This window comes from Filicampus tigris, chromosome 4 (assembly GCF_054856515.1).
Source record: "Filicampus tigris isolate MCC_2025a chromosome 4, RoL_Ftig_1.0, whole genome shotgun sequence".
In the NCBI taxonomy this organism is placed as follows: domain Eukaryota; kingdom Metazoa; phylum Chordata; class Actinopteri; order Syngnathiformes; family Syngnathidae; genus Filicampus; species Filicampus tigris.
In genome coordinates, this window is record NC_141220.1 from 22,618,171 (window position 1) to 22,632,464 (window position 14,294).

The 14,294-nt window shown below is 44.7% G+C and overlaps 1 protein-coding gene across 5 annotated transcripts in view; it reads right to left on the bottom strand.

Annotated features, from left to right (window-relative positions):
- The window catches only part of pclob (piccolo presynaptic cytomatrix protein b), a 54,684-nt gene that overhangs the window by 25,314 nt on the left and 15,076 nt on the right, over positions 1 to 14,294 (bottom strand). For all 5 annotated transcript variants that reach the window (XM_086027106.1, XM_086027104.1, XM_086027102.1 and 2 more), the window contains exons 12-15: positions 9,130 to 9,897; positions 2,588 to 8,993; positions 680 to 2,241; positions 329 to 594 (exon numbers count right to left, since the gene is read on the bottom strand). In XM_086027106.1, coding sequence (XP_085883232.1) covers positions 329 to 594; positions 680 to 2,241; positions 2,588 to 8,993; positions 9,130 to 9,897 — 9,002 coding nt within the window. The remainder of the gene's footprint in view (positions 1 to 328; positions 595 to 679; positions 2,242 to 2,587; positions 8,994 to 9,129; positions 9,898 to 14,294) is intronic.

Sequence of the window (14,294 nt, forward strand, 5' to 3'; positions counted from 1 at the left end):
TTATCATCCTATTGTTGATTCAGAAACATTTTTTTGGATCATTTTAAACAAAAGTTGCAAATGTTATGGGTTTTCACACAATAATACCTGTCACTATGTGTGACTTTGGAGCGGTCTCACTGTATGATGTCAAGGCAGCCTTTTAGCCCATAAACTAGCAAGGTAAGTGTGGGCATCATGCAGATGGATTAGGGAGGATGATTGCAAAAGAGGGATGAGAGCAATGATATGAATCAAAATTATGGGTGACAACTGTAATCATTTAATGGACTGTGTCACACAGTCTGTGGAAAAGCAAATCTTTGCTGTTTAATCTGTAGCACCTCACCGTAGCTTTGCATCAATTTCTTTTTCCTCTTCATCCAGTTCAGCCTGTTTCTTGCGTAGTTTTGAAGATTCCCTCTCTACCATATCAAGCTCTTTGTCAATGTCCTGTAGGATCTTGGCCCGGGCTATTGTAGTACTGCGAGCAAGCCGACGACGGGCAGAGTTGGTGCTGTAGCCTGAGCGTCCCATTAGCGGGTCGTCCTCAGGAGGTGGATCTGGGAGTGTCCGTTTGACCTTCTTACCTGTGCCGGAGGGGGAGCCTCGACCCTGGAACATATGGAAAAAGAATGAATCTACCAATATTTGAATCAGAAGTAATTACTGTATCATGTAAATTAACTTTGTAACTCACTGAATATGTGTCTGCATAGTAGACACCCATCCTGTCTTCTGTGGCAGGACTCAGTGATTTAGGATCAGATAAAGACTTCTGACCTGGTTTCAACCGAGGGCAAGAGGAAAATCTGCTTGGGTCAGCAGTCAGCATTCTCTGTCCTCCAACTGATGTGTCATGCGATAGAGGGGGCACTGACGTAGGGAAACCTCTCGACCTCGCCGTGGTATCAGTTGTGAGGTGTGTGCTGTAACCCACCTCAATGGGTGTGTGCCTTCTGTCTGAATCTGTCTGACAGCTCAGACTGCCCCCTCTTTGAGAGCTTTCAGGAGCTGAGATGTGTTTGATTATTTCAACCTTGGTGTCCATCTGGACTTTAGGTCTTTTGATAGATCCAGAGTGGTCGGTTTGAACAGATATCTCAGCAACTGTCTGGATAGCAATGCTGGACACCTTTGAGCTATGTTTTCCGTCACTGCTGTGTTTTCGGGAGCGTCGTCGGGCTTTTGCAGGAGCATCCCATTCATCTTGGTCCTCATCATCACTCTGAGCTGAGCTATCAACGTTTCTTTTATTCTTCTTTCGTCTTCCAACATGCTGCTTTTCAGCTGAATCTTCATCATCTGTCTGCACGCCGCTGTCAATGATCTTTTTGCCTGTGTCCTGATCGTCTTGAAGCCGTTTCGCTATGTTATGCTTGTCCTGACTTTCCTCTAACTGTTTTCCAATAGACTGACCTGTAGACTCATCTTTGACAGGCCAATATTGTCCACTGTCCCCTACTCCTGCATACTTGGCCTCAAGGAGGTTTGCCGTGGTGCCTGTGCTACCATAGTGCTCGTCTAACTGCCGCTGGAGTTGAAGCTGGAGTTGCTGGATTTGCTGCAATTGCTCTTTCTGCTGGGCATAAGTCTCTTGCTGGGCCATCATGTGAGCATGGTGTTCTTCTTCTTGCTGCATGAGAAGCTGTTGTTTTAGAGCCTGGAGCTCCTCAAGCTCTTGCTGCACCATGAACTGCTCCTGTTCACGATAGCGTTGGATTTCCTGTCTCTCCCACTCTAACTCCTCGGCGAGACAGAGCTGTTTAAGTTTCTCTAGCTCTAGAAACTCCCTCTCCATCTGGTACTGAGCCATCTTGGTGCTGTCTAAGCCAGGGAATATTGGAGAAGAGGCTAACACATCTAGAGAAGCTGCGAGTGCTTCTAATGTGGCATCTGAGTACATTTCTGGATAGCCTGTTATGAAGTCAGCCAACGCTGTGGGTAGAAGCTCCTTTGGTAGCCCTGTGTCATAAGGAATAATTTGACCTTGGTCTGTGGCAGGGATGAAGCCAAAGTGTTGAGACACTGAATGATTCTGGGCTGTTGATGTGGGCACCAAGGCGGTGCTAAAGATGGAGCCAGGTTGTGTGGTAACTGCATATGTTGATGGAACTGGGGCTGAAACAGAGGAGTAAACTATTCCATCTGAAGATTTTAGAGCACTACTGACACCAATTGCAGTGAGTGTGTCCTGAGAAGATGGAAGAGTCACCCTGGAAAAGTCTGCGGTAGCTTTGCTAGTGTAGTCTAGAGCTTTACCTGCCATGACAAATAAGGGGGATAGTTTTTACTATTTGAAATACACACCATTTTGCAAATTGTCGTTTTGTCTATAAAATTAAGATGACTTAATCTGGATTCAAAACATGTCCATGCACATGCAGATTTGAAGTCATATTGGCTAACAAGATGCAAAGCCAAAATATTGTGGGAGCACACGCAGGCAAACACATGCATCTGTATGAAGAAAAGAAAAAGAAATTACACACAATTAATGAAAAAATACAATTAAAAGAAGAGCAACAGAATGCAGAAATTAAAAGTGACTTTGAATAAAATGACATCGATCCAATTTATCATGCAAAAGAAATGTCACTATACTCACCAGAAGGAAGTTTGGTCGCAGTGAGGTCTATAGCTCCGTCTGTAGATCCATTCAGGTAGTCATAGTCTTTGTTGGGATCATAATGAAAGAGTCCTACCTCTCTGAGGCTGGCCTCAGATATGAATGTTTTTTCACCATTCACGCCTGTGATGCCATACTGACCAGCACCATAATACTCATGGTTGGCATCTTTGTGGACCAAACGGTTGTCAGGCTGAGTTGTGACAGGCGGTTGTGTTCTACAACTCGCAGTAAAAGGTAATTTGTATATGACATCACAGCATACACTCCTACCAGCTGTAAGGTCAACTGGTGTCCCATCATCCTCTACAACAGTGGTTATTACTTCAGGACTTGTTCCAGATAAAGCTACCATAGACTTCACTGGTCTGTAGTTGGACAAATCCATGGCACCTGTTGCCTCCAGTGATAGCACACTGTTGATATCTGTTGAGGCAGGAGTAACTGATTGTTTGCCTCCTCTGATGAGCGCTCCATATGAAAGATTAATTGGTATGTCTTGACCTGTGGTTGGTACAGCAGCGACTACAGGCTGGGCATTCACTGGTCTGTATACAATTTGCGCCACTGGTTCGCATGGTTTATATGTGGTGAGAGGCAGGGGTAAGGATGTAACAGGCCCCTGCAAGTCGAGCGGTTTCTCTGCTGGAGGGTTGCCGTATGAAGCAATGGTGGCTGTGCATGTGACGATTGTGATGCTGTCAGTTACTACAGCCAGTGTAGTTGCAGGGACAACCTCAGCACTAAGATTTACTATTTCTGGCTGCACTGCTGTGATTTGACGCACAGAATCATTGGACACCTGTCGATATAACTCAGGTGGAGTCAAATCCATGCCTTGTTCAGTCATCTTCGCACCAACCTTCACAGTGCGTAGATCCATAACATCCCCACGATAGATTACCTTTTTATTTTGCTTAGGTTGATCTTGGTATTTTCTTTCATCTGATTTTACATTGGCAGCTATGCTGGAGGGAATATGCTGTGGAAGCCTTTCATGGACAACAGATACTGTAGTTCTCTGCACTTCAGTGGTGACAACTTGAGTGACTAAGCTCGGCTGGATTTCAGCAGGCTGGCCTGTCGTTGAAACTGAAGAAGAGTACTTGTGACTCAAACTAGAGACAACTTTCTCAGGTCCTCGAATCTCTTGGCTCTCAATGGACTCTTGCTGAATCTTAGTGATGGTGATAGGTGCAACGGCTCCACCAGATGCGTTGGTGACCGCAGGTATTGAGGTTCTCCTTGTGTATGCCTCTGTAGTTATTATCTCTAGTGGGTGATCATATTCAGATGAATATGCAAATAGCTGTGGTGGTTCAACTGAAGGAAATGAATCTGTTCTCTTATGCACATCACCAGGAATATCTTTTTCAGCTGGCATGTTTATTACCAAGGGCTGCTGCATGGTTAAAGACGGTCTTCTTGTGGCAGCAAAGGTCCCAGTGTTGACAACCTGGGCACACATTTCATAATCTTTTGGGAAGGTAAATATTTCACTTGTGCTGTGTGGTGGTTTTCCTATGGAGGATATTGATGTCCTCCTTTCACTCGAAGTTTGTTCAGTTCTAACTTCATGGGGCATTGAAGCCACTGCCTGAGATTGTATCATGGATGACATTGGCGCTTGTCTCACAACAGCCTCCACTGTTGCAATCTGCGTAGAGTCTGGTTGTAATGCAATGACCTCAAGTGGAAGTGTTGAACATGGCATGTCTGACATTTGAAACGTCCCGTAGGCTTCAGCTGTATAGGTAAACGGAGGCTCTTCTGGCTGTGGGGTCACATGTTGTGACTCCATTATTACAGATGAAGGAATTATTTCAGGAGTTAGTATTACAGGAGCTGGTGCAACCTCTTGATGCACCCGAGGTAATGTTGGTATATCTGGTATGGTAACAACATAATCCTTTTGTGGTTCTATCACCGATGGTTGAGGGGTCTTCCAACCAGCTGCAGAATAGGGTTGAGTTGCGACAGGTAGTTGTTGACTCATATGCATTGGTGACCTTGGTGCTGTCTCTGTGATTCCAGAAGCAATTTCTGGTTGTGGTTGTGCGCTTTGTATTTCAATTTCATGTTGTGGATGAATAGCGGTGGAGTATACTGTAACTGTATTTTCTTGGGGAATTAGTACATCTGAAGCTAATCTAGGCTCTAGCACTATAGAGACATGTTGTGTCAGAGGCTGTTGCATCGGCATAGTTTGTAGTTTGGTGACAGAAACTTCAGCGTCAGCTAAAATCTCTTGTGAAGGTGCCACTCCTTCAGAGACTATTTTTGGATGTTGAGTGACATATGAGTCGGATTGTGATGTTGCAGTGGTTTTACCCTGCACAATTATTGCTGAAGTCCCTATGATATTTTCTTGCATTGTTGTTGATGGCGAGGGCTGATAAACGGCTTGTTGCTGCATTACCACAGGGGTGCATGGCTTCTTTATTGGGTCTGGTACACTACGGACTTTAATTTGTGTTTCCTGATTAGGGTATGTCACAAAGTAATCTATTTGGGGCTGCACTTTAGAGACCACAGTATTATTGACTGCCAGTTCTTCTGATGCAAGAGTTGAAGCTACGGGTATTGGGGGTGGATGCCTTACAGCGGGGACAGATGCTCTCCTTACAGTGGGCTGTGATGAAAATGTTTCACTGGGTATTTTCTGCTCTGAAGGGGTTGTTCGAACCCCTGGCCCTATTGTAGCTGGAATAGATCCTCGTCTTATTGGTGCCTGGACTGTTATCACTTCTGTTGGTGAGCCAGGCTCTGATGGCAGAGTTATCACCACATATGTTTTCAAACATTTGGCATGTCTAGGAGATAATGGTGACTTGGGGGACGTTGCCCCTGACTTACTCTCCACAGGTCGAGTCAAGCTAAGTGACAGGGCACTTGGAGGTGCTTTGGTCCTAGGCAGTGTTGCAGCTTTTGGTACAACAACAGGAGGTGGTTTGACACTTTCTCCTGGTTTGTGGCTGAAAACCAGTCCAGCTGGAATTATTACAGGCTTAGGTGGTATTGGTGGAGGAGCCTTGGAAGAAGGACTAGTGCCAGCTATTGTAACAGAAACCTGGAATGCTGTTGCTGAAGCAGGAACTGGTGGCTTTGGATAAATAGTGGGCTTTGGTAAAGTGGACGGAGGTGGTGGAGGTGTATCAGCTACGGGTATTTCTACCATTTCTACAACATTAGTTCTCACAACAGGTTTAGGTGGGAGTGGTGGAACTGTTGAGAGTGAAGTGGATGGTGATGTTGAATCAGTGGTTGTACTCGCAATCACATGGTGTGTGGCTCTTTGACTGATTGCCGCCTGAGATGGGGTAGATTTTGTGCCGTCTTGAGGAGTTTGGCAAATCCGAGACATGTTTTCCACACTTGGCACTATGATAACCACATGCCCCGCTCTCGTTGGGGTCAGTATTTGAGCTACAGCCACATCATCTGGTTTCATGTCCTCCATCCGTGGCTGTATATCCACAACTACAGACTGCATTGGCTGGGCCGCAACTGTGGCTCCTGTATTGATGGCAGAAGTCACAATAGTGGAGACATGCTGAGCATCCCTTATCGGTAGCCGCACTCCACCATGCTCAGGTAGTGAAACTGATGTTGACCGCGGCGGAGGGGGAGGTGGGATTTTCTTTTTGACTATCGTAGTCGATGGGATGGATACGGGGATAAGTGATGTGGCAGCTGGTTGTACTGAGTGTACAACATTTGGTTGTGCCTGGGCTGTGATTGTTGAGACTGGCGTAGATGTTTGTGTTGAGAATTGAGATGTAGTCGAAACTAGGTCCGGCATCTGGACAATTACTGGCTCGTGGTATGGTACAGGAATAACAATCGAAGTGGCTACAAGAGCTGGAGATGGAACACATCCTTGAATAATGCTTGTGGCTTGTGACTCAGTAAATTGAGCTGTAGGCTTGGTTGTGACAGAAACATGCTCTGGTCTTGATGCTGACACCTCAAGCACTGATTGAGCCTCAGTAGGCATTTGGGAGGGAGATGAAACCAAGTCTGGCATTTCAACTATAACTGGAGGAGGAGTTTCTCCTGAGGCTAAGATTGAAGGTACAGGAACAGACGACTTAGCTTCAACCGGCTCAGCTGTTTCAACTTTAGATGGATCGGACACCACATCTGGAATTGCTACTGTAACTGTAGAGCTTTCTCTGGAAGATACTTCACATTTAGTGGACAAAAGTGATGAACCCTCTCGTGGGGTTTGAGTTAAGAAAGAAGTTGTAGGTGTAGAGAGAGGAGTTGAGTCTGATGATTGAGGTGTTTGAGCCTGGTAGGAGGATGAAGATGTGGCATTAGATTCCATGCTGGAATCAGGTGTGGCCGGTGAAGTTGGTGGTGACTGTGGCGATACAGGGGAAGGTGTAGTAGTCAGTTCTGGTGCTGATATTGGAGTTGGAATAGGTTTCGCTTCTGGGATTTCACAGACCACAGATATTGGTTCCATTTCGGTTGTCTCGGACAAAGGGGGACTTATGGATTGATCATCTTTAGTTTCTGAATCATCACTTGGGGTAATGTCGGATGAAATACCCACACCATACTCATCTGGTAGACTGTCATCTTCTTCCTCCCCTGATGAACACTGTGTAATTTTGAGGTCGGGTATGGGGAAGAGTGCCTTTCTAAGTGCAGGATCAAGAGGTACCATGGGTCGAACAAAACCTATTGAGCCAGATGTACTCGGAACAACAGTCACCTCAGATCGCTTAGGAGGTTCAGTGGGGCGTGGTGGTGCTGGTCGTTTTTTCTTCTTGACTGGCACTTCATCAGAAGCGTCACCACTTTCAGGGGTCATGCTTTCTCCAGTGTGTGATATGGCTTCTGTGGGCATGATTACAACACAGGTTTCAGGATCTGGAGGAGACATAGATGAGACAGATTCTAATGCTGTCTGGGCCTGTTTAAACTCTTGTTCTATCATCATCAATTCCCTCTTTTTTTCCATCATCTCTTCATAAACCTCCTCTGGAGACCTGAGTTTCTTCAAAGGTTCAGGGCTGATTTCCTGTTTAGGTTCGATGTCTTGAAAACCAGACATTACCTCAGGCTCCTCAACCAAAGATTCATAAAGATAGTCCTCAATTGACATGCCACCATAAAGCGGCTCAACACCTGGAGGACTATCACCTGGAATAGCTTTGGCCTTCTGGAGAATGTCCTCATATGCTTCTTCTGCACTCTTTAATGATTTTGAAATGCTTTCCTTCTCTTCAAATGGCTCAGGTGGAGTGTATGGTATCACTGTTGGAGAAGGTTTGCCTCCTCTCTGTATAACCTGTCTTGCTTCTGGCTCTGATTCTATGCTGGCCCAGTACTCAGAGCCAGATGTTTTATCGATTTCATCCTTTACCGTGGCTTGTCTAAGATCCTCTGCGGAGGAACCACTTTGATGTGGAGACAATTGGCCATGCACGTTGAGTTGGCTCTTTTCTTTGCGAGATTTCTCTTCCTCTGAGGAGTCTTCGATGGTGGGAAGTGGCTGGGTCGCATGTCTGTGTTTACCCTTGCGATACTGTTTGTCCCCTCTTATCCTCCTGTGACTCGGACTGCTATCGCTGTCCTCCTCCAGGGATGATGCTGATGTAGGTGACGACCCTGGTGTGAAGCTAGACGCTTGCACGCTAGATGAGCCCTTTGACAGGGATTCGGTTATGCTCTCTACCTCTTCATCAGTGCTTTGTCTATGTCTGATGACTGGAATAGCTTTCTTTAAAGTCGTGCTGGGAACTGTTTCATGTGTAGTTGCCTCACTCGTCGTTAGAGGGGATTTTGTCCATACTAACATGCCTTCATTATCTGTGTTGCCTTTGCTCGAGAGTGATTCGCGTTTTATTGAGGCATTATCAAGCTCAGCCTTCTTGATAATTTCCTCATTTGACAATTTCCTTTCTTCCTCATCCTCCGAGAGAGACATTTCCTCTTTGCCGCCCATACCCATGATCTGACTGCGGATGAACTCTTCATCTTCTATAGATGAGTCAGCACTCTCCGTTTTGATCTCCTCACTGATAGATGACACACTGGTCACCTTCAGTCTCCTCCTCTGAACCTCAGGGGAAGGTGAAGGTGTTAAATCACTCTCGCTGCTCTCTTCCATTGCTGGTAAACTAAGTCGCCTTTTCTCGCCTCCAACAGCCTCCTTAACTGGCAGGCTTTTCCCTTTTTCTGCGTCAATTTTAGTCACACTGCACACGCTCTCCTCCATATTTGGTTCCTCTGATAATGGTAAAATCTGAGGTTGAGCGTGTTCTTCAGCTTTAGATGTTGACTTGGGAACTGCCTTGGGCAAAACTTGGTTCTCTAGTTCATCTTGACATTTTTCCAATTTTAAAGGCTCTTTTGCTGCATTATCTCCCACCTTAAACACAAGAACACAAAATATATGTAAAACAAATCACCACTGTAAAGAATTAATTCTAATTATATTAGGCCGTGGCAAAAACATAGACATGAATTATCACAAAAGTTGCTCATAAAAAAAAAAAAATTCTTACTTTCATGGTCACATCCTTCGGAGATTCTAATTGTGACTTTGTGAGGAGAACTATGTTAGTCTTGCTTTCAGCTGACTTAACAACTTCATGCCTGTCAATTGGTGTCAACTGTGGAACTGATGGTTCTTGAGACTGCCGGTGAATCTGAACTTTCTGTGCAGATTTAATAGGCTCAGTCAATTTAATTTGGTCTTCAACATTTGGCATTTTGCCAGCAATCTGCTCTGATGAGGGTTGCCTTGTTTCGTCTGTGGAAACTTCAGCTGTTACTTCTGAGAGATCAGGTTTTGATATTTGGGGAATTTCTTTCCCACTTGCCTCTGCTTTCTGTAAATCTTTTTTGTCAACTGTTGCTCTTTTGGAAACATCTGTGCTTGGCAATGTAGGCTCAGAGACCACCATTGGTTGAACAGGTTCTGCTGCAGGTTCAACTAAATCCTTATTTTCCTCTTTAACTGGTGTAACCTTCACCGCTTTGGGTACAAGTGAAGACTCATGTTCCACCTTTGTTGGAGCTACCACCACTGGGGTTTCTGCTTTTGTTGTGGTTACAGTCTTGATGGAGGTCGGTGTGCTTGGCAGCTTTTTAATCACATCCGCAGGCTCAGCCTTCACAGAGGCTGGCTTGAGCTCTGGCTTTTTAGCTGCAAGTATGGCTTGGGTCTCTCGTGATGCCGATATAGGTGAAGGCTGCTGCATTTTCCCTGGGTCTCCCAGTTGTCCCAACAAAGCCTTTTGGGTGTGGCAGTTGAGGCAGAGCCACTGTTTCTGTAATAAAACATAAACACAGCATATTGTATCATAACTAAATGTTACTCGCTTCGCGTTTACATACTGTATATGAGAGAACCTCCTTCAGTGTTCGCAAAGGTCTGGAGAGTTATCCTATAACAATATCAAACGGGCTGCATTGTGAGCAGAAATATTTTACATTAATTCAAGGCTATATTTTCCTATATGCACTGCTGGACTATATTGACACTAAGCCTCTCTGATTAGTGATCGCCCACTGCAACTGCCGATGGGGGTGGCAAGAGTGCTATTGATTTTCTGGCAGACTTTCCTTTGGCACAAGTGGAGATGCTTGGCTTCCAGCATCCCAGACGGAGCACAACTCTTTGTAACTCCTGCCTTCTGTGCACACACACACACACACACACACACACACACACACACACAGCGTTGACCTACTGATCTCTAATAGACAGAGTACTATGCTCCAAAAATAAAGAAAGAAATAAAAATCTGAGCATTGCTTTTTCTAATGTGACAAATGTCACAGCAACTAAAGTCGAGGTGGAATGAGGTGAAGCAGCGTCACATTAAATGGCTTTTTTAATACAGTTATAATGCAGGGGAAAGAAAAATATGATTACAACAATTAACACTGAAAACATTATAAACAATACAATGGCAAATCCCAGCTGACACCCCATCCCATTAATAAATAGGAGCTATAAATTACAGAGCTAATTAAATTGGATGTTCCCATGCATCGCAAATGCAACAAGATCATAAAGGCAATGCAAACATTCAGAGCTCTGCAACATTTGCCTACCAGCAGTCAGAAAGCCTCAATGGACTAATTTGAGGTAAAAAATAAAAAAAAAAACGCTGATGGCCGCAATTTGCTACAGAGCACAGTGGATTGGTGGAGGGTCACAGTGGCCACAACTGAAACAAAGCCTAGTGATGAGCAGAAGCTGAAGACAGCCTTTAATGTTCCATCCACATTGTAGATGCACCAGTTTAGATTTATCCATCCATCCATTATCCAAACCACTTATCCTCACGAGGGGTACACCCTGAATTGGTTTCCAGCCAATCGCAAGGCACACACAGACAAACAAATATTCACACTCACTCATCATACGTGGGGATAATTTAGAGTGGTCAATTAACATACCATTGCATGTTTTTGGATTGTGGGAGCAAACCGGAGTACATAGAGGAAACCTACGCAGGCACGGGGAGGACATGCAAACTTCACACAGGAAGGCCGGGACCGCATTGAAACCCGGAGAATTGGCAATTTTGGTTTGCTGACCATTCAAGTGCACAAAATGAGACATGGTCAAATCGGGTTGTCCAGTTTTGAGGTGATCGGATGAATACTGGTATGTTTGACCTTGAAACTTTGACCTGTAATTGTTTCATCACGTGAAAAAAATCACAGTGTTGAAGATCCCTTGCCATTTCCTGTAATGTGAGGAATATTTTTGGCTGAAGTTAGGTTGTTGAATATTTAGTTTTGGATTTGTTACTATAGAAAAAATGGAAGTGTAGTGCTAAATACTGCTACCTTTCATGCAGATTGCACATGTTCAATTGTCAGTCGGGTTCAAATGTGGCCATTTTGCCACTTGTTGACTGAAAATGAAATCACAGTTGCTTCAGAAGTGACAAATGGCCACCACCTGAGATGGCTAAAAATGGGTGGATTTTGCTGCTTAACTCATATTCCACAAACGCTATATTTGTCATGGTCTGTTTTGGTTTTGGGTTTTTTTTTAGTTTCATGTTTTGCTCAGTGTCCTGTGTCTGTCTCGTCATGATTATTGTGTCCACCTGTGTGCTTTCCACTCCCTAGTGTTAACCAATCAGCTCCCTCCTACCTTGTGTGTTTTGTCCAGGTGTTTCTCGATGGCTTGTCAGTGTGATTGTATTTAAGTTGCTAGGTTTTGTTCAGTCCTTGTCGGGTCATTGTCGTGTCGTCGCGTGTTGCGTTGGGCTGTTGGTCTGTTCATATCACAGAGTTACCTGTCATCCAGGCAAGTCAAGTCAAGTGAAGCCTCGTAACCACGCCAAGTCTCGTCCCCACGCCACGCCAAGTCTCGTCCCCACGCCAAGCCAAGCCTAGTCCCCACGCCAAGCCAAGTCTCGTCACCACGCCAAGCCAAGCCTCGTCACCACGCCAAGCCCAGCCTTTTCACCATGCCAAGCATCAGTATCCGGTCAATTGTATTTCCTTTCATTTCATTAAAATCTCAAACTGTCCTCCTGGCTCGCCCTCTCGCATTTGGGTCCTCCCTGTCCTGCATCATGCCTGGATATGATGATATTAATCAGAATGCCATCTTTAGACTAGTGAAGGTGCAGAGAACATATGATTGCAAAGATTTTGGGGGGGTTGACTGCAGTAGATGGTGAATAGCAAGTGGTGATTTGTGGGTGTGATGAAGCGAAAAGAAAGTGTTGCAGACAAAACCTAAACCGACAAGATAAAAATACATTCTCCAATAAAGGAGTCTCCTCTAATGCAAACACAATGAAACATCTATGACTCAAGGCTAGCACAGACATTGCAACCTGGATATTACAGCAAGTGGCATATCCTCTTATGGCTCAGATAATGAGCACACATTGAGTACAGAACCATTTTGTCTAAAGATAAATGAAAACCTTCAGCTGAGTTCAATCTTTCCATCGTCCTCACACACCAAACATGAGGGCACACGTGCGCGCCCTACTTATCAGGGCAACAGTCACTTTGCAGGCTATTTTGATGGCATGGGCTGATGTACAACAAGCAATCAAAAGGATCAAATGGAGACACGCTCCCGGCACTCATGACTTTCAAGCCTTTCAACACTCTGACCCGCTACAAAAGCCATGCTCTTTCCTGCTATAAAATAGGCAACTTCTCCTATTTACACGTGTTCAAGCAGCTTTAAAAAGGGATACAGAACATCTTGGATGGTATACACATCATCCATACAGCCCCTCCCCCTGAGCCTTTGCCCTCTCTGGTGCAAAACGACAATTACTTAAGGAAATCTATTTTAGGGTTGTTCACTGTTTACAAAATCTGGAATATGTCCCTTAGAAGACATAAGCATTTTGAAAAACAGACACACAAACGACTGTTTCTGCAACGTGGGTGGAAATTAAGAGTAAAGAAGAGAGAAAAAAATGCAAGGTCAAAAGCATTTTTCTCCGAAAAAACATGCTCTACATGGAAGAATTAATATGGAAAGCACACCAAATGGCAATCTGCAGTAAACTGCAAGTGTATGATCACAAACCAGGTGCATGTGGTTTGTGTACTTCCCAGAGCTAGGCATCACCTAACCCTCACAAAGTTCCCATCTGCATATTTAACCGACCCACGTGATCCCAGTCAGTCCCTTTTCGGCGACAACCAATCGGCGTCGAGAACTTAATGTACACATCACACGCAGGCGCCACACGAGCGGAGATGCCACCAAATGAAGGAAAAATATAAAATAAAAACAAACACGCACAGCGTGGTGATGAGTGAAATAAAAACAATATGGGGCACATGTCATTGCGTCTGTGGGACCGAATGGTATACAACACTGTTTTATTTGACATTTTTTCTTTTTTTGGCTGCATTTGCACCCGCACCTGCGTGTGACGTGGTACCGGTTAAGTCAGTTCTCTTCACCGTTTGGCTGACTTGGGCCAACTGGAACCACGTGGGTCCGCGAAATATGCAAACAGTAACTTTGTGACGGTTAGGGTATGCCCAGCTCTGGTACTTCCCACCCACATACACTAAAAAGGAAATTGAAGAATTACGTGGCACCACTGATCCAAGCGATAGAACAGATGGCTCAAGAGGAAGTCTCTCCTGCTCTAATGTTATGTCATGTTTGACGTAATCTGCCTCATCTCTGCTTTATTGGCATATCGCACGATTTTGCCAACTCAAATCTGTCACTGCTTCGGCAATCGCACCCCCACTGGAATCTCTGCTCTGACATCAGATCCCATCTCACTAATACTGTTGCACAACAGCCTTAATACACTTTGTGTGTTTCCCAGGCTCTGCTGGAGACATGAACTATGTTACTGTATGTAATTGCAACATTGTAACAGTTTAATGGCCTGGAAATCCTAGGCACAACCGCGGAAAACAATCTCCTGGTGTCGCACAAATCTGCTAACAGACATGAAGGAAAAATATGTATTTTTGTTCAGTTCCCAGATGTCTTCAAGCATGTCAGCAACTTTTTTTCATCAAAATATCCCAAGGAACAAAAAGTACAGAGCGCTTTGCACCTTATTTTTCTAGCCTGAAATGTGCCTGTTTTGGGGGGAGGGATCCTGCATCATGCATATGAGCCACTGCTTGCATCATGTGAAGGAACTACAAATAACAGTCAGTGAATGACTATGTTGATGTTTTTATAGTCATAATT